Source organism: Aspergillus luchuensis, chromosome 6, assembly GCF_016861625.1.
Source record: "Aspergillus luchuensis IFO 4308 DNA, chromosome 6, nearly complete sequence".
Lineage (NCBI taxonomy): Eukaryota > Fungi > Ascomycota > Eurotiomycetes > Eurotiales > Aspergillaceae > Aspergillus > Aspergillus luchuensis.
The window spans coordinates 3,029,642-3,053,659 of record NC_054854.1 but is presented as its reverse complement, the minus strand read 5'-3'; the positions used below and the strand labels follow the sequence as shown (position 1 = coordinate 3,053,659).

At 47.2% G+C, this 24,018-nt stretch overlaps 9 protein-coding genes across 9 annotated transcripts; 4 read left to right on the top strand and 5 right to left on the bottom strand.

The window, feature by feature from the left end:
- Window positions 1–1,775: 1,775 nt before the first annotated feature.
- AKAW2_61053A (uncharacterized protein) lies at window positions 1,776–3,323 on the top strand (the record flags this gene model as incomplete). Its single annotated transcript, XM_041693247.1, has 1 exon — window positions 1,776–3,323. The coding sequence occupies one exon, from the start codon at window positions 1,776–1,778 to the stop codon at window positions 3,321–3,323; it is 1,548 nt and encodes a 515-aa protein (XP_041546551.1).
- A 318-nt stretch (window positions 3,324–3,641) lies between these two features.
- AKAW2_61052S (uncharacterized protein) lies at window positions 3,642–4,223 on the bottom strand (the record flags this gene model as incomplete). The annotated part of the gene is made up of 1 exon (XM_041693246.1): window positions 3,642–4,223. One exon carries the CDS (start codon window positions 4,221–4,223, stop codon window positions 3,642–3,644), a length of 582 nt encoding a protein of 193 aa, XP_041546550.1.
- Window positions 4,224–5,478: 1,255 nt separating this feature from the next.
- AKAW2_61051S (MDR family MFS transporter) lies at window positions 5,479–7,299 on the bottom strand (the record flags this gene model as incomplete). The annotated part of the gene is made up of 2 exons (XM_041693244.1): window positions 5,479–6,895; window positions 6,950–7,299. 2 exons carry the CDS (start codon window positions 7,297–7,299, stop codon window positions 5,479–5,481), a joined length of 1,767 nt encoding a protein of 588 aa, XP_041546549.1.
- A 1,430-nt stretch (window positions 7,300–8,729) lies between these two features.
- Window positions 8,730–10,706, top strand: AKAW2_61050A (uncharacterized protein; the record flags this gene model as incomplete). Its single annotated transcript, XM_041693243.1, has 1 exon — window positions 8,730–10,706. One exon carries the CDS (start codon window positions 8,730–8,732, stop codon window positions 10,704–10,706), a length of 1,977 nt encoding a protein of 658 aa, XP_041546548.1.
- An 898-nt stretch (window positions 10,707–11,604) lies between these two features.
- On the top strand, window positions 11,605–12,073 carry AKAW2_61049A (uncharacterized protein; the record flags this gene model as incomplete). Its single annotated transcript, XM_041693242.1, has 2 exons — window positions 11,605–11,619; window positions 11,681–12,073. The coding sequence occupies 2 exons, from the start codon at window positions 11,605–11,607 to the stop codon at window positions 12,071–12,073; spliced, it is 408 nt and encodes a 135-aa protein (XP_041546547.1).
- A 264-nt stretch (window positions 12,074–12,337) lies between these two features.
- AKAW2_61048S (uncharacterized protein) lies at window positions 12,338–13,672 on the bottom strand (the record flags this gene model as incomplete). The annotated part of the gene is made up of 1 exon (XM_041693241.1): window positions 12,338–13,672. The coding sequence occupies one exon, from the start codon at window positions 13,670–13,672 to the stop codon at window positions 12,338–12,340; it is 1,335 nt and encodes a 444-aa protein (XP_041546546.1).
- A 427-nt stretch (window positions 13,673–14,099) lies between these two features.
- Window positions 14,100–17,516, bottom strand: AKAW2_61047S (putative NRPS-like protein biosynthetic cluster; the record flags this gene model as incomplete). Its single annotated transcript, XM_041693240.1, has 3 exons — window positions 14,100–16,676; window positions 16,748–17,149; window positions 17,211–17,516. The coding sequence occupies 3 exons, from the start codon at window positions 17,514–17,516 to the stop codon at window positions 14,100–14,102; spliced, it is 3,285 nt and encodes a 1,094-aa protein (XP_041546545.1).
- A 1,073-nt stretch (window positions 17,517–18,589) lies between these two features.
- AKAW2_61046A (phytoene desaturase family protein) lies at window positions 18,590–20,078 on the top strand (the record flags this gene model as incomplete). The annotated part of the gene is made up of 2 exons (XM_041693239.1): window positions 18,590–19,022; window positions 19,216–20,078. 2 exons carry the CDS (start codon window positions 18,590–18,592, stop codon window positions 20,076–20,078), a joined length of 1,296 nt encoding a protein of 431 aa, XP_041546544.1.
- A 2,005-nt stretch (window positions 20,079–22,083) lies between these two features.
- AKAW2_61045S (phytoene desaturase family protein) lies at window positions 22,084–23,633 on the bottom strand (the record flags this gene model as incomplete). The annotated part of the gene is made up of 2 exons (XM_041693238.1): window positions 22,084–23,034; window positions 23,130–23,633. The coding sequence occupies 2 exons, from the start codon at window positions 23,631–23,633 to the stop codon at window positions 22,084–22,086; spliced, it is 1,455 nt and encodes a 484-aa protein (XP_041546543.1).
- Window positions 23,634–24,018: the final 385 nt, after the last annotated feature.

Below are 24,018 nucleotides of genomic sequence, written 5' to 3'. Positions count from 1 at the left end.
TTACGTGTGGAGGGATGGATTCCTCCATACAAATGATGCACACCAGTTGCTCGAGTGGATCAATCGGAGGTGGGATGATCGACATCCTCCTTTTCGTCTGGATAGTGAGGCTGCGGGTCGGCTCTACAGTGACTGGTGTCACCTGGTCGGAAGTAGAGCCGTTTAGCTTCGTCAGGATTGGCAGATTACTGGTGGACATTTTGTTGTTGTTGTTAGGTTCATAGTGTTGGATGGGGACAAGATGCTGGTCCTTTAAACCTGACCATCTGTAGACTAGCAACAAAGGGGTCGGAGTCTCCCAGTAATTAGTAGTAGCAAATGAGAAAGTCGGATAAAGGAGACTCGATGCCAAACAAGACTAAATATTCTTTCATAGAGGCCTCTACCGTCTTTTATTGGCGACAGGCCTTAGCAACAAGTAGAAAAGAGACGGATATTAACGACATGCTGGACATTCTCGCAAAGTGCCCCGTTAGCTGCGCTGAGTCTCTTGTTTGATTTTCAACATGACCTTAGATCGTATATAATGATGCCAGATACACAAGGAATGACACGGTATTTTGGATCACTATTGGGGAATGAACATAATGAGGACACAGTAAGGTCTGAAGAAGAGACAAATGGACATTTGTATGTTGGGGATTCTCTCCAAGGATTCTCATTATTTGCATGAGATGTGTAGGCCTGGCACATGAAGAGTTCAAAGGATGATCTTGACAAAGTTTCACAGATGAAGTCACACAAACACGCGGGGCAGAGGAGGTACATCGAAATGGGTCTGGTGGCATTGTTATGAATGGTCTAAAATAAGACCTTGAACTATTCATAATGCACAATACTGGGAATTTCCATGACAAGGCAAGGAACATTCCTTCCCCATCCGTGACGCCAGGAAGAGGTTGCAGTAATAGATGCACAGATGATTTATTGGTGTTCTTAAATTCATCCTAACTATTCCTTCAATTCTCATTCGATAATTACATCCAAACTGAGCTGTGGTAGAGTTTAGGTCTAAGTTCACCTCTCTCGTGGATGATAGCGGCCCCCCCCCCCCCCCCTCCCCGGCGAATGTAACAGAATGAAATTACCCAAACATAGGATCGTCTCAGATATTCCCTCCAAACTATCTCATCTACATCAAGCAAGGGATGTGGTAGAAATGATACTTCAGAGAAAATAGTCCCTTCAGTCTGTTTCAGTTTGGCACCTAATTAACCCTTGAGACATCAGTATCACTTTCTCCAGGCAGCATATGAAGGCTTGAAATCAAGGAGTGAAGAATTATTGAAAGTCATTACCTTCCCTTCGGTTTCAGTTAGCAGCCTAGTAACTTCATACTCAGACGTACGTCAACCCCATTAACAAAGGCGTACAATGTCCTACAATTGGCGGAGCGAGAAGATGCATTCTCTAAAAGCATATGAACTGCTTGTTGGATGTGATTAACGTGAGTATTAGTGCGTCTAGGCGAAGGGTATGAATATTATAGTGCCACTACAATGGGATTGCTGCCTTGGGTGCAGCACAACTGGCCCCTAGCTTGTTACTATCCGCACAATATATAAACCGGGCACGGAGCAGGTCCGGACCTACGAAGTCAGAGTAGGACCCACATGCATTAATAACCACAGCATATTGGAATGCTTGATCGTTTGCCTGATATAGTGCTGCTGCAGATTTGGGAATGCCTTGGCCCCGCGGCTCACAGTGTCTTCTCCAACGACCAAGGCTGGTACATCACCCCCCTGCTGCGGGTCTGTTGGCGACTCTACACAATGTTCATGCCCCTTGTGCACCAAGCGTTCCATGTCCACACAGGCTCTTACCCAAGGTTTGAGAACGTCCCATATCTTCCATTCATCGTCTCTGCCACACTGAACACATGTCGGTATATCCACATTGCATCCGCCATTCAAATCCTTAGCGTAGAGGATCTGTTCGTTGGCCGAATTCCCAAGACGCCTCTTCCTCTCGACTCCGTGCTCCTCGAAGCCCTCTTGCAATCTCTCAAGGCACTTCCTGACCAGGTATGCTGGTGGCGCGAAGCACTGGAAGCCGGCCGTGAAGATGCATGGTTCTCCATTCTGCTGCTCCAACTGCCCAATTTGCGCAAGCTGGAGCTCAAATACCTCGACGCAAATTCGCCATACCTGCAGTCCATTCTATCGCGGCTGACTGACCCAAATGACCCTCTCACAGGTCTTACCCAGCTATCAGAGCTGAACTTCAGCCCTCAGATGCCTGTTGACTGCTCATATCTATCTAGCTTCATACCGTTTACCCAGCTCCCTTCAATACGGAAGATTCGCCTCGTTAGAGCCATTGATAACTACCAACCCCCATCATTCACAGAAGAAGGCGATGCAACCGACTTGCTTGACGCATCATCTCTTTTCCCGATCCTTCCGGTGTATCAATCTTATTTCCACTCCGACCTAACGCACCTTACCCTCCACGGCTGCTCCACCATTGCAACACTCCCAAGCCTCCTTACACGCCTCCCCAAGCTCAAGTCCCTCATCTACCGCCATTACGACAGAGGACTCCCACAAGTCAATACGCAAGCAACCACCGACCATACCAACCAGAATGCTGGGATCAGTACCTCAATGCGCCAGGCATCACCCGTTGCTCAAACACAGTATGTCGCTACTTCAACACCGACCAATATCTTGAACCCAGTTGAGCTGTACCAGGGTCTGACTGAAGCGTCGTGCAACTCTCTTCAAGAACTCTGGGTGACTGTCGAGAGATCTCTCCGTATGAAGGAATACGAGAGACGTACGCAGGACCTTCCAGGAATCCCTATCGGGGACCTAAGGGTATTTTACTCGCTACGGCAGGTGCGGATTCGTGTGGATAATCTCCTAACAGTGGTGCGGAATGGTGGCAGTCCCCAAAACGGCCATTTCTCCAATGTCTGGGCGAGTAATAATCTATGGGATGTCTTACCTTTGAGTCTGGAAGGACTGTTTCTGGAGGATTGTGATCGGGGAATATTGCCTGTGCTAGCGAGCCAACTGAGGCAGGTATTGGAGAGTCAGGTAGGAATGAAGGAGTATGTGTTGTTCCCTCTGATGACAACTGTCGTGTTGCAGCAGCCGATCGATGAGGTGGACCGCGTGCCTTTCGTGTGTCCACCGAATATACCCCACTATTCCCTGGAGGCGTTTCAGCTGGAATACAATCATCGGAAGGCCGCGAATGATATTCAGCCGGATATATACGCTCTCTTGATGGCGTTAAAGAAGAGATTTACTATGTTTGATCTGGAACTGAAGGTGCTTGATAAATGGGACAGAGACGAGACTTTCCCTATGTAGTAGGCAGTTTCGACTTTTTGCAACATTATCTTTATTGTCTCAGGACAGCTGAATACGAATAATTGAACATGCAACCCTCACAATTGATCACATGTAATTAGGCACAATGGGGAAATCATAACATGAGGAATAGCTTCGCCCAGTTCTCCCTTACCATCTCCTAGCATAAATAGTTCCGTTCCACATTACTATCCCGAACACGCAGAGTTAATCAATAAACTCGGAAACAAAGTCTGTCAGGAAATAGAGGGCCTTATCGTAGACCGGTCTGGCAAAGAGCACGAAGCATCCACTCAGCAGTATAAACTGCTAGTCAGATCAATCTGAATCCAGCCAAGACATACCCAACAAGTCGATGAAAATGGGATCCCAACCATAGAGTTCCTTAAGGTCAGACTTAAGACGTGTATCCGGCTCAAAGTTGAGAGGGATGGATGACATCCACTGCTTCACGATTTCGATGTCGTTAAAATCGTGAAAAACGTTCTTTTCGTTGAACCAGAACTGCTCCACCGCAAGCTTTCCATTCTCGGCTTCATTCTCTGTGTTCAGCCTCTCCCTGTACAGTCGCAGATCCACCCCAATGGCTATAACACCGTATACCGGTTGGAGAGTCGGGAATTTCGCTCGGATGTTTGTAAAGGCGCGGATCAGCGTCGCAACATGTTTTCTCTCGATAGCCTCCCAGCCCTTGCCGTCCTTGTCGTAGTAAGAATTGTGGGGATGACAGCTGAGCCAAAGAATGGAGGTTGGGGGAGCCGACCAATACTCTTTCGTTCCGGGCACGTCTTGGCTGGCGTGTAGAAACCGTTTGAACTCCGCGCGATTCAGGTCAAGAGTGATAGTAGTGACACTGAAGCCATCGGGTAAGGCGTTATGGGATTGGGTGGGGGCTGCCATCGTGACTGCTTTCCTTTTTCGTGTTGTCACGTGCATTGGAAAGAAGGATGGAGTGACGGCAGTGTGTTTATAAGTAATTACCGAGGTTAAGCTGCTGCACTGATATGCACTGACAGGCAGTGAAATATGAAAGATGAATGGTTGGTCTATTTATAGATGTTCATTGAGATATATGGTTTCCACCCAGTGACTAGCACAAAGCTTTTGTCTTTGTAGTGAAATTTAATTGTTATCCATAGAGTATGTGCCTAGTACTGATAGTTGGAATTTGCCTTGGCCAATATTGGTTTAAGTCACTGCCAACTTTAACCATAACAGTTAGGCCTTTTGTTCTACGGTCACCAGACTTGGTTGCTAGACTCATAGCTACCATTGACCGGGACTTTTCGTCAATTAATAAAGGTTATCACTTGTTCGTATCATAATGCTGAGTTGATCAGACATCTCAAATCACTAGTAGACACACGACCTGAGACAGTATAGCGCCAACTCAAAGCCCACAGGGGGTTCAAATCCCCAGATTTGAGGATACACTCGACTAAACTCTGCGTGTCACTGGGTAATTTCCTATATAGCTATTGAAGTGAATCATAGAGAAGTGCTAGCCACTCCAAGGCATGGATTGTTCACATGTAGGGAATGCTACTGCCTTTCATCTGCTTTGAAAAAAGGCTTTGTCCGCTTTTGTCCACTTTTGTCAAATGCTTTTGTTTGTTTGCCTTTCCGCGTTCCCGGTATTCATACATCCATATATTGACTCTCTCACCTGGAACATCTACAATATGTTGCTGCGAACCAGTGAATAGATCATGCGTGTGGGCTACGTTCGACTCTTTTCCTCTCTCTGAGGCTCACTTGTAGAGCCCATATATAGTAGAATCATAGATGAATACACAAGAACTTAAGTGGAATCTTATTACTCGTACACGGGCCTACCGCCCCAGACAGTCATCTGCGCAGGTCTGTGCACAATCTCATTGAGACTTTGGGTCTCTGCTCCTAGCGCCTCCAATCTCTCTCTACAGGTTGGCTATGTCGCAGTCCCTTGTTTTCTTAAGCACTGAGTCTAAGAGATGGGACGGGGTTAGCGTACTGGTATTGCTTCTCTTACTGGGTGTACCCAAAGAGTCATGGTCAAGAAAGACCCCAGCTAGACTTGCCGCATGGTATCATCAGGTCACATAATCCAAATCATGGTTATACCATGACTTGTTACTCATTATTTTCGAACTATAAGAATTACTAGGCCATTCCCTCACGGAGCAGGTTGATTTGCCTGGGTCCCCTCTTTCTTCTCCTCCATACTGAACTTGGTATCCAACTCCCTCCGCAACGGAATCTCCTTCTCCACAACGACTAGCAAAAACGCCAACCCAGCGAAAGCCATAGAAACATACCACACCGTCTTAATAGCATCAACATAAACACTAACCACCTGCGCCCTTGTCACTTCATCGGTAATTGAATCCATAAACGCCTTCGTAGCCGCCTCATATGCCTTCCCGTCCCTCAACTGCTCCACAACACTGGAGTCCCCAACCCTCCCCAACAACGCATTCACCCGATTATTGAACGCCGCTGTAGGAATAGTCGCACCCCATATAAGCCCGAAACTGCGAATAAACGCCCACGTTGAAGTTGAGAGCGCCGTATCTGCTTCCGTGAGCGACGCCTGCACAGCAGGAAGGAGGACAGGCAGGGCAAGACCTGTCCCCACCGCACTGGGAATCTGATATCCGACCCATTGGCCCGTACTCGCCTGATCCTTTAGCAGAGTCAACAGCCCAAAACCGATGATCATGAACGCGAAGCCAGCATGTTGAATGGGACGGTAGCGGCCTAATTTAGACAGTAAACCGCCAGCGGTTATGGCAGCCGGGATCATGAAAAGGATAGTAGGGAGGAGTTGGACTCCCGAGCGGCTGGGTGAAGCGGCAAGGACAGCCTGGAAATAGACAGGGAGGAAGTACATGACTGCGATGGCGGACAGGCTGTGCAGGAAGGTGAGGCCGAAAGCCATAGCAGACGTGCGGTTAGCAAAAAGGTGCAGCGGCATGGTAGGGTTCGGGCAGTGTTTCGGGAAAGCCTCGTAGAGGAAGAAGACGGCAAAGCCAATGAAGCCAAGGACTAAAGGGACGATGACGCGAAAGGAAGACCAGGGGTACTGGCTACCACCCCAGGATAGGGCGATTAGGACGGATATCATAGAAAGGATGAAGAGAGTGTTTCCCAGCCAGTCGATGCGTTTCAATCTATGCAGGTAATCGGGGGTATGGTCGGATTTCACGCGGAGAAAGAGGAATAATGTTACCATAGCGGCACCGCCGATAGGAACGTTGAGGTAGAATACCCAACGCCAAGTGGTGTATTGGACTATGAGGCCCCCGAACAGAGGGCCCAGCGTGGTTCCGATGGCGATGAGGCCGAACATGAGACCTAAATAGCGGCCTCGTTCGCGAAGGGGTAGCAGATCGCAGACGATGATTTCGATGAGTACGTTGATGCCCCCTGCACCAATACCTTGAATTAGTCGACCGGCGTTTAACATGTCGATGTTACTGGCGCCACCTGATATGCCGCTGCCTAGGGTAAAGGTCGCCGTGCTGATTATCATGGGCCATCTGCGACCGTAGATGTCGGCGATCTGGCCGAATAATGGCTGAAATGCTGTCCTGCGATAAAGTCACGTTAGACGAGACACAGTGTGTATGGTGAGCGGTCCGTACTGAGTAAGGTAGAAGCCATTGACCACCCATACGTAAAGATTGGCACCCCCAAGGTCTGCTGTAATGGTCGGGAGGGCAGTGGAGGTGATGGTCGCCTCCAATGAAGTCAAAAGTCCAGAGAGCGCGAGCGCCGCGATGATCGCAAAGAAGCGAAAGGACTTCTTCTCGGTCGCTAGGTGGGTCGCTTCGTCGCGGTCTCTATGGCTCTGCTTTTCGGCGATTGTTTTCTTGGAGGAAACCTCTCCTGTTACATTGGGTGTGATTCTTTGCTCTGGCTCCGCGGTGGACCTTGTTGTGTCTATCGCATGGGCGCTGTTTGTGGTAACATTCTGCGCCGAGTTGGCAGCCATTGTTCGAGAGAGATAAGCCCTGGCGCTTATTGTGGGAATAGAAAGACATCTTATTCAAGTTGACAGAGATACCTGGAATCTATTTGTATAGGCTCGAAAAAAGACATGACTAAACACATTCTAGGCTTGCGTCCAAAGTAAACTACGTATAACGCTGCAGGAACAGCATCCTGGCCAACTCGATCTGTCCCAAGCCCTCCAATGAAACGCCAAACAGTGTACATACTGGGTGAAGGCAGTGTTCTGCTATGGAATAATAGGAGTGCAGTTAAAACGAAGTGTTGGCAAATCATCCGGATGACAATCAGCGTACAGATCCGGCGAGTTGGGAAAGATTAGGGAACGGATGATGACAGGATCCGGGGAGGAAGGGAAGGAGTGAGGCGGAGTCGCACAGATCCGAGCCGAGCAAGAACGGATGATGGATGATCTGCTGGGTTGAAGTTACGAAGCGTATTCAGATTATGACTGAACGCAAAAACCCCTTGAGTAAAATCCAGTCATGTCGAGCTTCCTTCGGCACCACTGTTTCATACTATGTAGATATATGCTGCAGTTCAAAGCTCCACCGGCGGTCCGTCGCAGACGAGACGAGCTCCAACTATCCAATGTCCCGAGTGCTTAATCTCGGACATGTTCACCCGTGTTCGAAGCAACTATCGACCGATAAGTGATCGTGGTAGAACAAAATTGGCTGAGATCTATTTTCGTCCCTGATTAATTCGAGCCACGAGTTCCCAGTAGAGTAGATGAAGCACTACAGACGTACCCCGGGCGCAAACAACCTTCCGGTTATCACAGAGCTGCAGGCCTCCCAGAGTAGCCTAAAGCTACGTAGAGCCTTCTACCACTAGAGAGTGGCGTCTGTTTCAACTACTGCCCTAACTACTAAGTAGTAGAGGTAGTAATAGCAACAAGCTCAGCGAGGGTGCAGACCTCACCGCCCTATAGGCCGCTCAGAACTGGCAGAAACTAGCGAACCTCGGAGCGAAAACCTCGGATATAAGCGGCTTTAAGCCATTCCAGCCCCAGCAACCACCAGTCGAGAATCTGTTATTTTTTGGGCGGTGAAGGGGGTAGTTCTGTGGAAATGTTGTTGCGGCCTCAGGCCGCCATGAAGGATTTTGCGCCCTTCCACCTTCCGGAAACCCCCCAATCCAAATGCACAGAGCGAGAGTCCGGCTCGTATAAATGCTCCACTAAAGAGCAAGAGTGTTTCGGTATTGCTGCCCCGACTTTGCCCCGAGTTCCCGACCGAGCCCGCCCGCAGATTGCGAGTTGACTCAACCCCGCTGCGGACACCGAGATAACTTGAATCGCCTTTCATGAAGCATCATCACATGTTCCTGTTCCTCTTCCATTACTATTGATTCTTTGGCTTTCATTTACCGCCTGGAGTCGGTTTCACGTCCGGAAACATACCGCAGTTAATGGTCAACTCAGACCTCCACGAGCCACCGTTCAGCTACTGCTCTCACTCCCGTGAGGAAAATGTGGCCCCAACCTACTTGGATTCGGGCGAAGTTAGCCCTATGATGCATGATTCATACCCAGCAGTTCTATCTTTTGACCCTTCAAGTCTCCGGTATCCAGTGGAGGAACGATTCGATGGCAACCAACATATACCTCATTCACACAATGTTACAGAAAACTACGACTTCTTCGGGCAATTAAGTCTAGATTCATCTATAATGGAGAATGATCCTCTACATGATTTTGTCCGTGCGGATTGCATTTCCCATGAGTCCTTATATGAGTCCAGCTGTCCTGAAGCATTGAGCATGGCGTCTCGAGATACAGGAGCTATCATAGGTGAGAGCGCTGTGGATGCTCCTTCGGCGCTTGCATCCGATGCAGAGTACGAACAGGGTGGGCGCAAGCGCATATCTCATTATTTTCCCAGAGAGACAGTTCGCATTCTGAGAGATTGGCTTGACCAACGCCAGAAGCATCCGCTTGCAACTGGAGAAGAGCGCGAAGAGCTCCTGCAGCGCACAGGATTGACGCGGACTCAGTTACGCAACTGGCTTGCAAACTCCAGACGTCGGGGAAAGGCTCGATCATCTACCATGCAACAGAATGAGTCGTTACCATCGGGTGCTGTTGACATCCCGCATCAATCTGTGTCGCAGATGACACCTTTCGAGCGCTGGAGATATTCCCCACCTGAACATGAGCCTGCTGCACCGAGCGACATAGCTCAAGCGCTGTCGAACCTTCCACATGGCTCTCACGCAGAACAAACGACAGGTTCAGTGAATTCTGCAGCACATTCATTAGATTCCCGGACCAGCCAAGATTCCCATCCTGGGAATTGGGATATTTTCCCAACACCATCTGTTGGCAGCCACCAAACCAGTAGATCCTCCAGCTCTAGTATATCGATTGCATCTGCCTTCTCCCAGCGCTCATTACCGCGCTCTAGTTTGCCAGGTCAAAGCAACTACCGCCGTCATCGCCGTCGCCGCCAGCAGCGAAGCAAGGCACCAGCTCTTGCTAACCATCTAGCTCCACCTCACGCTCAAGGCCTTCGTCGCTTTCAGTGTACTTTCTGTACCGATACTTTCAAGACTAAGTATGACTGGCAGCGGCATGAAAAGTCCCTTCATTTATCCCTAGAGGAGTGGACCTGTTCGCCCTTTGGTGTTATTGTCCCTCTAGACGGCCACAACGTGTGCGCTTTGTGTCTGGCCATTAACCCGGACCAGAAGCACCTAGATCTCCATAACTATCATCTATGTCATGAGAAGGGCCGACAGGAGCGAACCTTCTCCCGAAAAGATCATCTCCACCAACACCTACGACTAGTTCACAATGTCAAATTTGGATCATGGATGGAGAGCTGGAAGACTAGCATTAGTGAGATACAATCAAGATGTGGTTTCTGTGACACGAATCTCAACACTTGGACAGAGCGTGTAGAGCACCTTGCGACACATTTCAGGGCTGGAATGGACATGCGCCAGTGGCAAGGAGATTGGGGATTTGAGACGGCCGTGCAAGGCTTGGTGGAAAATGCTATGCCACCATATCTAATCGGTCAGGAACGGTTAACGACAAATCCTTATAGTGCCAAGTCCGCCAAGGCGCTGGAGATAAGCTTTGAGGCCGATAGCCCCGCTGCCACAGGGGAGGATCTTGTCGAGGACGTCAATCACTGGCGTATTCTGGAACGTGAACTTACAGATTATATCAGAAGTCAACTGGAGATTGGTGTTATTCCTCCCGATTCCACGTTACAAGATATGGCTCGCATGATCGTCTATTCCTGTGACGATCCGTGGAACCAAACCTGTGCGGATAATCCTGTATGGCTGGGCAACTTGAAGCGAGAGGCTGGAGTCGAAGATTTTCGGTCACAACAGTCGATTATGAAAACTACTGGCGAAAGTAGCAGTCTCGGCTAACGTCTTCGACGCAATTCTGAGAAGGATATCATTTAAACACAGTCATATTACTGGCTACCCGATCCACTATATTCCTAGAGCATTGAAGCGATCCCTCATTACTCTTAGCGTCTTCGAAAATTAATACTTAACCTTTTCTGGCAACTTGCTCTTTAGTGTTTCCAGTCTAAACCAGTCACCATTATACCCTCCGAAGCATTAGCATGTCCGGAAGAAAAGAAACTGACATGTGATGTGGAATTGTGATTGAGCTAATAAATATAGTGTGTATCGAATTGATCATGCACCAGAATGGCAATCCAGACACCACCTGGGAAGGGTAATATATATATTAATCCCTGAGTCAGGATAAGACTATCCCGCGAGGTCCGCAACCCCTCAAGTAGTCATTTTATTAAACCAACCCCAGCTGATAAGCCAATCCCTAACCTGAAATGCTTTTCTCACCAGCTTTCAGCAACAATTGTTGGTTCGGCCTCCTCCGTGCCAAAGTTATCGGACGCCATTGGGAGATCCGTTGGAGTTCCTGACGAGTGGGGGGCGCTAAGCAATCTAGGGTCTCGGATGGAATGCCCTGATGGGTGAAGATCGACAGACCCTGGATCCTGTGGCTGTCGCGACTGGAAGAACGTGCCAGGAACGATGCTATCTTATCGGCTGCTCCGGATGCAATGTAACCTCGGAGTTGGGAGTCCTTGCCGTGTGCCGTGTTGGCTATCCCGTTTATAGCCTGATTGATAGGAGGCCTCCGACTAGATGGTCCTGCAAGAGGAGGCCTGTAATAGAGGGGATAAATAGGTCGCCTTGTCCGGGGGTGTTGGGGGTTCGAACACATCCTCTCGACATCAGTTTCCTCTGTAAATAGGTTGAGGCGGTAGCCACAGCACCGACAGTCACCATGGTTCAATTCAAGGTACGGACCGAAAGCCCCCGCCATTGTGAGATTATGGAGCTAAACCAGGTATCCGAACTAGAGCATCATCGCCCTTCTTCCCCTCTTCCTCTCCGCCTCTCTCGCCTCTCCCTCCGCCAGAAATAACCTCGAAAGCCGCGAAAGCTGCGAGTACACCTGCGGAAGCACCTGCTACTGGTCTAGCGATGTCAGCGCAGCTAAGGCCAAGGGATACTCTCTTTACGAGTCTGGGGATACTATTGACGACTACCCGCACGAGTACCACGACTATGAGGGGTTCGACTTCCCCGTCAGCGGCACATACTACGAATATCCTATTATGAGCGACTATGATGTTTATACTGGTGGCTCGCCTGGAGCGGATCGCGTGATTTTCAACGGAGACGATGAATTGGCGGGTGTAATTACGCATACGGGTGCTAGTGGTGATGACTTTGTGGCTTGCTCTTCCTAGGAAGGTGTGGTGTAAATAGAGTGGTGTTATGTGGAATGTCATGTTGATGATAGAGACAGAGTTGCATATTGTGTAGGGCACAGACTTGCGATTCTAAAGCGAGAAAGAAAGTAGACTGGTAAGGGTGGGAGTGTTTAGGGAGGGTAAACTGCGATCGCATTACTTTCTTTGCTCTACGTGACTTTCTAGGATCTACTGATGCTCTTGTGCAATAACGCGCCTGTTGATATTTATGTTGAGAGGTAGAGCCCAGAGAAGACAGTACTACTGTCTAGATGGCGTCAGTCTCACCGGGATGTGCGCATCCTCCGTCAGCTGCTCACAACGACTCTTGTACACGCGACCCTCCTTCATCACTCCAAGGACACATTCCTCCGGCCGATCGAAGATAGTGACATCCTCGAGCGGGTTTTTATTGAGGAAAAGTATGTCCGCCAAAAACCCCTCTTCAATCTGTCCGATCCGCGTTTCCTGACCCATCATCTTCGCCGGGTTGATGGTCGCGCTCTGCAGGACAGCCAGTGGGCTGAGAACCTGCGCTCTGAGCGCAAACTCCCCAGTCTGAGCTATACCCAGAGGACCAAGCAGGTCGCTTCCATAGCAGAGAGTGACTCCCGCGTCGGACGCAATCTTCAAGCTTTGCATGCCCGCACTCAAGACCTCGGTGTTCTTAGCCTGCCCATCAGGGGGGAGATATCCCTTCCAACGTTCAGAATCCATCTGCGCGTATGAGATAAGTGTCGGAGTCAAGTAGATACCCCGTTCCGCCATTATCTTAGCGACTTCCTCGGTGATGAAATTGCCATGCTCGATTCCCTTCACACCATTGTCGATACAATGCATAATAGCCTTCGGGGTATAGGCGTGCGCTGTAACATAAGTGCCTGCATTTTCAGCACATTCTACTATAGCCTGGATCTCGGCTTTGGTAAACTGCAATTGGTCCAACCGATCTGTCGGGGTCGACACTCCACCGGAGCCCATAATCTTGATGAAATCAGCGCCCGAGCGGATCTCCTCACGAACCGCTGTCATGCATTCCGGCACTCCATTACATATGCGCCCGAGCCCGTTGGTGTGTCCTCCACAGCATTGCACGTGGTCGTGCGCGGCGCGAATATCCCCGTGGCCTCCTGCCTGCGACAGGGCGTGTCCGGCAATGAATAATCTTGGCCCCGGAAACACGCCGTCCTCAATTGCCTGTTTCAAGGCCAGCTGTGCACCTCCACAGTCTCGTACGCTCGTGAACCCGCGGTAGAGCATTTGCGTCGCGACGTATGGCTGTCGCAAGAGGGATACATCGTTGAAATTCCCAAACGCCATGGATAGATCTTTGAAGCCGGGAACGGCGACGAAGTGCACGTGAGCATCGAATAGCCCCGGGCAAATGTACATGCCATCACAATTGATGATCGTGTATTCTGGGGGCGGCGGACGATGTAAAGACGCTGTGATCGCAGTAATCACTCCCTCACATATCAGCACGTACTGATCTTCCAATATTGTACCGCTGGCGACCTCGACAATATTGGCATGGGCAAGAATGTAGAATCCAGGGTCTGGACGGAGCCAGGGTTTGATATCTGTAGTAGACGCCATGGTGAATGAGGCAGAATGGTGGAATTGAATTGGCAGGAGGGAAGATAAAGGAGGAGGAGAGGCAAAGAGGGGAAGCGCTGGATGATAATGAGGGGTCGGCATTCGCGGCCGACGATCGGCGATCAAAAATCCTGATAAGCAGATAGTCATGGCGTCTTTATGATAAGTTCAAAGAGCCTCGGAGCTGTGCCGATCAGCCTGCTATATTGAACACTACGCAAGGTATCTCTCTAAGGACCTAATTCGCTTCTCTGGAATCCATTTACTCTCCAGATCACTTTATTTACGGCCCCGCTCTGCTTGGAGTGTAAGGAAAAATAGGGTCTCCGACTTTCCGGACAATGTAACAAATTGGTAATATCAGAGCAGACTAGAGCCAGTGATGGCTAATAGATAACAAGGAAACACCGAATGACTCCTCGAGTACCTAGGAAAAAGCTTCCACCCATTCGCGCACCCACTTCCGGATCCATTCATCTTGAACCGCTGGAACGCTCCGGAGTATAGCACTCGATTCGGCAGTCTTTTCAGTCTCCGGTAATGCATGTATCGCATCACTGGCAAATACATCTCGATAGAAGTCCAGCATGCGCATGGCGGAATGTAGACCAGACATTGTTTGCCGGCATGAGGACCGGTTTCCCTCTTCCTCCTGGTTTTGGTTATGGGGTTGATCAGAGCCTGAAACATGTGAACCATGCTCGATTTGGATCTGCTGTATCCATTGATGAAGTGAAATGGGTTTCAAGCGTTGACCAGTGATTTTTTGTGTCTCCTCGATGATGATATTTTGAACGACACGCCAGTCGACGGGGTGAAGATTTACAGGATGAAAGACCTGGAGTCGAGACTCCACTTCATTATCTCTTCTAGCATCGTCAAAACCATGGGATAGCGCAAGATCGACGAGGATGTCAGATAATAGGTCAACAGGAATCCAGTCGACGTGACTCCAACGCTGCCCCAGAGAGTCAGGCAGAGCGCCCATTTGTAGTGATGCGGAGACCAGGCCTGATAACCAGTCGTCAGGGCTCCACACGGATGGATGTTCCATTGTGCCCGGGGTGTATGTTAGACGAGCGATAGATATGGGTATGCTTAGCTGGTCATGGGCGTAGTGAAGAAGCTGCTCTCCGACGTATCTACTTTCGCCGTAGTTGTTAACACTGGGCTGATCCATCTGTATCACTTCCTCAGGCAATGTCCCGGAGTCGCCGTGCAGCTTGAGAGGGGCACCAATGGAAGAGACCCAGAAGAGCTTTGGCCGGGCAAATGCGACCGCACAGAAGTGAAGAAGGTTAACCAGGCCGACAAGATGGGGTTCAAATGAGGAGAATGCCCAATTGAGGTTGATAGGCCATGCGTTATGAAAAATGATCGTGACACTGTGCCGAAGATTGTCAATAATACTAGGTGGGAGGCCAAGTTCCTTCTGCGATATGTCAGCTTCTAAAAAGGTAATATTTAGCGGATCCAGATTGGTTTCAAGTCGTCGGCATTCGTTAGCATCTATTTGGTGCGCAATGCCATTGTGCACATGTGAAAGACAGTAGACATAGGCTACCGAGGGATGTTTGAGAAGCATGTCAAGAATGTATGGTCCTGCCCCATTTATACTGTCGGTGAGAATAACAGAATGTTTCTCTTGCCGGCAATATGAAGCCTCCACCCGAGGGATTTGGTCGATCAAGCCTTGATACATCTGTAGCGCTTTGTATCTCTCAGTTAATCTCTTGTTTATAATACCCTGCTGATGAGCCCTATCATTTTCGCAGCTTTTATCGACCAAGGCCTGTGTCAGAGCTGTCACGGAAGGGTTCGCATACAACATCCCGGGAGAAACGCCCGTGCAAGGCAAGCCTTCTTTAAGGATTCGGACCACGCTTAAAGTTTGTTGGGAGTCCATTCCGTGAACATAGAAATCATCACTCTCATCTAAGCAGTCCCACTCTGTGATTTTTAGAATTGCTTGTTTAATAAATCCAACCACAGAATCGTGGCTGGTCATATGGTCTGAGCTGAGAATGCCTGGTCCCTCTTCAACGGAATGGTCGGATGCAACGGCTGCATGATGTGCCTCAAGCTCCTGCTGGTATAGCTTAATTGTCGCTGCACGCTGAATGGCTCCCTTTGCAGAACGTCTCATTGGCTTTGCAAATTCAGTAAACAGGACATGTGTTTTTCCAATGCGTGCATATGCGGGAACGATTTGATTCGCTTCTTGGATGATGGCCCATATATCTTCCAACAATGCATTACGATCCTTTGATTTTCTTTCCCACACATCATTCTTCATCTCCACCAATAGTATCGGCTGGAAATGCTGTGACCCTGTAACTAGAGCGCCCGTGATTACGCTGCTGCGAGATATAATAAAGTGCTCCATGCCGACCGGGTTGATCTTCTCCCCATTGGTAAGGACGATAATATCATCTCGCCGGCCACGCCAGGTCCACAATCCCGACTTCTCGGGTGATGGATGGCGCTCAAAAAGATCTCCCGTTGCATATTCGTTTGCTTCTGTGAAACCAGGATATGTAAAGACAAGCTGTGTCTCCACGAGTTTCCGACGAACCATGTATAGTTCGTACAGATCATCCATTGCAGGTCGGAACTGTAAGCCCATATCTGGATGGAATTCAAGGTACTTCCAATCCGTTGGTTTGCGATATGAATTGGACAAAATCATGGGTAAAAGCCCTAGTTCTGTAGAACCGTATTGGTTGTACAAGGGAGTCTTGACTGCAACCACGTCCCCTACTTGTTGTGGGAGATCTCCACCGCAGTAGATAATACAATCTAAGCTTAGGGCACAGTATTCTAGTAGATCAGGCTCTTGTACCAGCTCTTCCAGAATAGAGGGAGGAACGATGGCTACCTTAGCCTTGCTTTGCTTTATACCCTCCACCAGTCCCGAGGCTGATGGGATCGCTGCTGAAAGTGGGGCAACCATGACAGTGCTGAACGGTAGGGCATTTAGAAGTAGGCTAGCCAAGCAGGCACCCTGCACTGAGTTAGCTCTATTCTCAAGTCGCACGAGGGGTGGGTTAGTCCTGGGCCCAACGGAGAGCATACATGAAAGGGAGGAAGAACTAGAAACACTCGCTTCCCATAGTAAACCTTATTCAAACATTCGTATTCCTCAGGGGCATCCAAGCAATGCATCTTCATCCCCTTCTTTGCCGTATCATGCGTGAATGTCATAGGTCTGGGTAGTCTTGTTGAGCCGGAAGTATGGATGGTCAACAGGGGTTCGGACAAAACCTCTCCGAGAGACCTCGAGAAAGGAAGTGGTGGATAAGCTGTGTCGAGGAGCTCTTGTGTTGTCGGTACATCCAACACGTGCATTTCGTCTCCCTCTAAAATTCCGACAATATGTGGGGGACGTGGTGTAGGGCAAATGATAACCTTGCACTGCATATGATGAAGTAGTTCGCGTTGCACAGAGGCACTGTTCCTGGGCGAAGGGAAGAACATCTATACTAAACATGAGAAACTGCTTTCACTCAATCTTCAGGGTAATTTGTATTCCACATACCGAATATCCAGCTTTAATGGATGCCAGTGTCAGCACACTATATCGCATATCATTCGGTCCGATGTAAGCAAGTTTCGTCGACCCGTTGCCCATTTCGAGGTTCTGGATCAGCCATCTGGCAACTCCATTGACAGCATTAGCTAGATCATGGTAGGTAATCTTGCGGTATCCCTGGCTATACGTTGATTGGGATAGGGGATACTCTGCGAAGACAGCATCTGGTCGAAGATGAGCATAATGATCCAACATTCCTGGTAATGTGTGCTCAGTCGGATCAAAGTCACTAAGGAGAAGGTGTTCCATCATGGTCGCTGTATCATAACAGTCTGGCGTTGTGTTGTGATTAAGTGCCAAAAGCAGCTGTTGTGGTTACGAGGCATCAGTCTCCAGGCCACCACTACCTCGACATGAGCACTCTCTGCACGCTTTTCTGTCCTCGAACTCTATTCACTGTCATCGAAAGAAAAGATGCCCTGACATCAATATCATGGGTTGTTCTCCTGCTATCATGCGACAATACTGATGTAGTGCGGGGGTGGTATTGCAATTACGGCTAATACACAAGCGTTTGCAAATTCGCTCGTGTGTACTATAATATTACGAACACGTCACCATAACAACTTGATTGCAGAAATGCTGATCTTCTCTGATCTTCTGCACAGATAAAAAGCGGTAAGCCATCTCCTGTGTCACCTGTATTCAAAGTCCTATCGACGACGTAATCCGACGTAATTGCCGTCCGGGCCCCCTTTATACTCATTGCAGGATCTGATTATCCATTGTGATTACTACATGCGGCAAGGGAACGAATGCCATTCTCGGATCAGTGCATACGGTGAACCTTTGATAAAACAGGTCATATGATGGCTTGCTGAATCTTATGCTGGAAGAAAGGGTAGCATGCTTGGCCGCGTCTTCTCTGAAGAACCCGCCACTATGGGGATCATCGTAGTTGCCCTTACTTACAACGTAGACCCTAGCATTAATTAGTTCTATGTAACCTTCATGTATCCCCGCTTCAGCCGAGCTATCCTTCTACAAACTCGGAAGCTTTACATAAACATGGAAACCACAAAATCACCCGCATCCGTCATTGTGATTGGTTAGCAAGCTGAGAACCTGCAAAACCACCGTTACTGACCAAAGCAGGTGCTGGAGCCGGCGGTATAGCTGCGGCGGCTCGGTTGGCCCTTGAAGGCTTCCAGGTGAAAGTGGTCGAGAAAAATAATTTTGTTGGCGGTAGATGCTCACTTCTTCACAAAGATGGATATGTATGTATTTCTGTTGCAGCAAATTTGTTTTTCATTGGTCTCAGCAACACAGAGGAAGATGTTTTAACATGCTGAAAGAGATACGACCAAGGTCCCTCTCTAGTGCTTATGCCGGAGTTCTTCCGCCAGGCATTCCAGGAGCTAGGCACTTCTTTGGAGAATGAAGGTATTCATATGCTTGAGTGTGAGCCCAACTACTGCATCTGGTTTCCAGATCATGATCACATCGAGCTCTCCCGCGACATCCCCCATCTCAAAGCGCAAATGGAGTATCATGAGGGGCCAGGGGGGTTCAACCGTTTCTGTACTTTCCTTGCCGAATCGGGCCTGCAATATGAGCTTTGTAAGGAGAGTGTCTTCAAACAAAGCTTTCCCACCCTAAGAAGCATGTTCCATCCGGCGCTTTTCAAAGGTTTCCTTCATATCCGGCCTTGGACGAGCATGTACAGCCAAGTAGCCAAATATTTTCGATCGGAAAAGATGCGTCGCGTTTGGAGTTTCGAAAGCATGTATCTCGGGATAAGCCCTTATCGCGCCCTAGGTGCCTTCAGTCTCTTGCCTTACATTGAGATGACTGATGGGATCTGGTATCCGAGAGGGGGCTTTCAGCGCGTATGGAACTATTTCCCTCAAAGAAAGGAACAGTTGAGCTGATTTACTACCACAGGTGCTACATGCCCTCAGTGAAGTGGGGCGTCGCCTTGGGGTGGAGTACTTATTGGATAGCCCGGTAGCCAAGATCGAGCTCAGTGATGATAATGCAAAAGCAACAGGTGTACGTTTGGAAACCGGCGAGGTTCTACGAGCTGATATCATTGTGGTGAATGCTGATTTGGTCTATGCTTATAACCATCTTCTGTCTCCCTCCCGCGAAGCTGAACGCCTACGCAAGCGGTCTACCTCTTGCAGTAGCATCTCATTCTACTGGGCCTTCAATGAGCAGATTCCTGAGCTTCGACCTCATAACGTGTTTCTGGCAGGCCGGTTTCGCGAGAGCTTTGATAGGATCTTTGACGATCATGACGTGCCGGAAGACTTCTCCTTCTATGTCAATGTTCCCAGCCGGGTAGATGTGACAGCTGCCCCAGCAGGCAGGGAATCCGTCATGGTTCTCGTCCCGGTTGGTCGATTAGTCGACACCCTGGATCGTGATGAAGAAGAGAAACGGTGGAATATATTAGTAGCTCAAACGCGCGACATTGTCCTTGACACCATCGAAGCACGTACAGGAGCCCGCAATCTGCGTGAAAAGCTTGTCCACGAAATTGTGAACAGTCCTCTTACGTGGCGTGAAAAGTTCAATTTGGATCGCGGAGCCATTCTAGGCTTATCTCATGACTTTGACAATATTCTTTGGTTTCGTCCACAGATGAAACATTTCGCTATTAAAGGTTTGTATTTTACGGGCTCTAGTACACATCCAGGCGCAGGAGTTCCCGCATGTCTGCTCAGTGGCAAGTTCGTGGTCCGAGAGATAATGAAAGACTGGATGGAAGCGAAAACTACCACCAAGGATTATAGACGCTGGGTAATGTTGGCAATGGCGTTTGGGCTTCTGACGGCTCTCTCTATAGCAAGGTCGTCCTACCGGTGGTAGTGGTGCTATCTTGAAACTGAGCGGTGGCTCCATTCCAGACGATACTCAGCTTACAATTAACATGTTGCTTTTTATTTAATTATCCCCCCCCCCTTAACATCCTGGCTACTACATGGCCTGGAAACGTACAAGAAGCGTATCCTCTGTTTTCAGTTATGCGTTCTACCGGCCTTTATGGTCGCTTTGCATGACGGGTGTCAACCAAATTGGCAGTGACTCTCAATCAGAATCTCAATCAGAATCTTTCCAAGTAAATAGCGCTCAGGTTTCCGGATCTCCTTATGATCAGTCCCTGATACCACCCTTGTCGTGAATATACCGGGCCAATCTTCAATGCCTTAACAGTGATACCGCGTCATCTCAGCTGGACACTTTTACGCAATACCAACAAATATCCACTAGTCATAGGCAATCTTTCGCAACCGGGCATCCGGCGCGTATTAAAAATCAGTATTTAGATACATGGACATATAGTCAACCGCCTCCCTGGAGAGACCCACCCAAGGTGGTTATTGAGGACCGCGAGCAGGCGATCGAAACATGTGCACAGATTGAGGCGCGACAGGAGCTTACTCTCTATATAGACGGGAGTAGATACAGAGGCTATATAAGAATAGCAGTTATTATATCTAAAGAGAATAGAACCTGGAAGAAGATCTATTAATATATAAGTCCAGAAATTATCAGTAATATATATATAATGGAACTCCGGGACCTGTAACTGACTACTATATAAATTAAGATTCTAGAAAGAGACAGGGCCAGGCAGAAAAAAAATATATATATATTTAATAATAATTAAGCTATACTGAAGATTATATATATCTTAAAAATATTCTCTAGTTAATATATTCTAATTTTTTTATTTAAAAAGGTCAAGAAATTATATAAGAAAAATATAGAAATCTATTACTATTAGATTTCTAGCTATGAGGGGGTCTATAATAATGAATATATAAATAAAATTACTAAGATAATAGCAGAGAACTAGAAGTAGATAAATAAACTGTTAATCTTAATATCTATAATAAAAAAAAACTATATATTAATTAATAAAAAAATAATAAAGAAAATAATAGAAGCAGTAATTAATTCTTATTAAATTAATTAAATATTTATATTAAAATTAATTAAAATATCTTTTAAGCTCTACAGAAATTTTAATAAACTTTAAAATTTAATACTAATTCAGTTATATACAGACCAGATTATCTTAAATTACTTTTTATATAAAATCAGGATAAGAAATTTAAATAAATATAATTATAATAAAAAATTACAGACTCTTAAATATATTCTATTTAATTATAAGAAACTTTAAAATTCTAGTTTAAGTTTTAGTAAAAATTCAGAAAGCAGAAAATAACAGTTAATTAAAATAATTTTAATATATTAATAAATAAGCCGGCCGCGGCTCGCTATATTACTAATTTTATAATTAAAATAAGTTTCTTGAGCTAATTTAATAAGATTTTACTAATTATTAAGTAAAAAAATATTAAAAAAAAATATTAAATATATAAATTATACAGACTGTATACAGATACTATTCCGTAATATAAGTTATAATAAAGATATAAAACTATAAGAAAGATTTATAATAATTTACTGTAGCCAGGCAAGGCCTGGATAAATATAAATTTATATAAATATTATATAAAAAATATAAAACAGAGCCAGATATAATTTTATAAAAAACTAGAAAACAGGAGAATAGAATAAAATATAATATATTTTTTAATAAACTCTTTAAATATATAATATCTTAGTAATAATATCAGGATCTGAGATAAGTAATACAGGATTAGTAATACTATATTTTGTATTATTTTTGCATTTTATATATATATAAATAGCCTTTCTAGAAGTCTAAGGAATACCTGCACAGCAGGACTACTAGCACAGCCTGCTATATCAGGTTAATAAATTCTATTACTACTACTACTACTACTATGACATATAGTCAACCGACTTTGATAGTAGTGATTCTTCGTAGTACCACGTCTTACTGAACCAGACATAGAAAGCTATCCAAGCAACTCGGGTAAAGCAAAGTTACACACGCCGTGGCCAAAACAACAACCAACGTAAATGTCACCCAAATATAGGCAGTCGCGAACAACATCCGTTGCTCGAGCCTTGTGTCCCGTAAGATCCTCTCGCAGACCAACTTACTTCCTGCTAAACAGACTGGGACCCCTGTGCCGGGGTGGGTGCTAGCTCCTGCAAAGTAGAGTCCATCTATCGTCGGATGTTTGAGACTAGGCCGAAAGCTCAACATATTGAAGAACGAGTGCGAGAGCCCAAGTATAGCGCCACGGTCCAGGTTGAATTTATCCTTCCACGTGTGAGGAGTCTCATACGTCTCGTGTAGCAATTTCGACCTCAGGTTTTGAAGACCAGTCCTTTCTTCGATTGTTTTTATAACTAGATCACGTATGTCTGGGATAATCCTCTCCCAGTGTTTCTTATCATTGGTTCCCGGTTCCCTCAGGCTCCCTACAGGCACTAGCACAACGACGGCGTCTTTGCCAGGTGGGGCTGCTGTTGGGTCAATCCGACTGGGAACATTCAGATAAAACGAGGGTTCATCCGGGATACTGTGGTCAACGAATATGGAGTCAAAGCTCTCACGATATTTCTCCGCAAGAAATATATTGTGGGATTTAAGCTGTGGGAAGGTGGTATCAAATGCCCAAAAGAAAGAGATACTGCTACAGGAGGTATGGCGTTTTTGTAATGACCTGCCGTATCCTGATTCTGGGAGTAGATTATTGTAGGCATACACTAGGTCTGCATTTATGACAACCAGATCAGCGTGTATTTCTTCGCCTGAATTAAGCCGGACACCCTTTGCCGACCGTTGGTCCGGTGCTAGGAGAACAGAGTCTACTGGGGCCCGTAGACGGTAGTCCACGCCGAGTCTACGGCCAACGTCTGCAAGGGCTTGTAGGACCTGGTGGTGGTTATTTGTTAATTTGTATTCCTAATGTGTTATTGCGCGGAATATGGGAGGTGTCTGATCTGGTGTGATTGACAGGTATAACTCACCTTTTGAAACCCACCACGGGGATACCAAATTCCATCGACGGTCTCGGAGTACTGCAACAGGCTATATGTTCCAGGTGCTTGGTATGGGCTCATACCCATGTACATAGAAGCAAATGTCCATGCTTGCTTCATCTTGGTACTAGTAAAGTACTGCTCAACGATACCAGCCATGGTATTCCATGGGCGCATAGCGACGAGCGCCCTCAGGACATTGGGCTGCAGAAGACTGAGGAAGTGTGGGAAATCTCTGTTCATTATATAGTCCAAGGTCAAATTGTAGTATTGACCAGTCTCCTTCAGGAAGTCCAAAAGCTTAGAGAGGCCCGTTATACCCTCGTGTCGGATGACCTCCTCTTTCAACCGTGTTATATCAGAAGATAGCTCCACAATATCATTATCTGGAAACCAAATGCAGTAGTTGGGTTCGCATTTCAGTAGCTCTACACCTTCCGAACTGAGGGATGTTCCAAGATCTTGAAAGGTTCTGCTGAAGATTTCACGCATTAAGAGAAGAGATGGCCCTTGATCGAAGCGCTATATTGCTTTAGTTTAGTGGTAAACTTTTGCAAACCGAGAACTTACGTATCCATCTCGTTCGATAATAGAACATCTCCCTCCAACAAAGGCATGTTTCTCCAGCACAGTCACCTTGAATCCCTCCCGGGCAAGTCGCGCGGCAGTTGAAATTCCTCCCACGCCCGCGCCTGTGATATTTTAATCAGACACTATGGCACCGTCAAAAGCAGGCTGCAGAGGCTTTGTTTAGAATGTACATACCGACTACGATGGCGGACTTTTTGGCCATCGTGTAATTGTACTTGATGTCTCCTCTGGACCAATGTGTCAAGTTTCGGGCAGGATTGAAGTAGTGAAGAGGGTTGGGAGAATA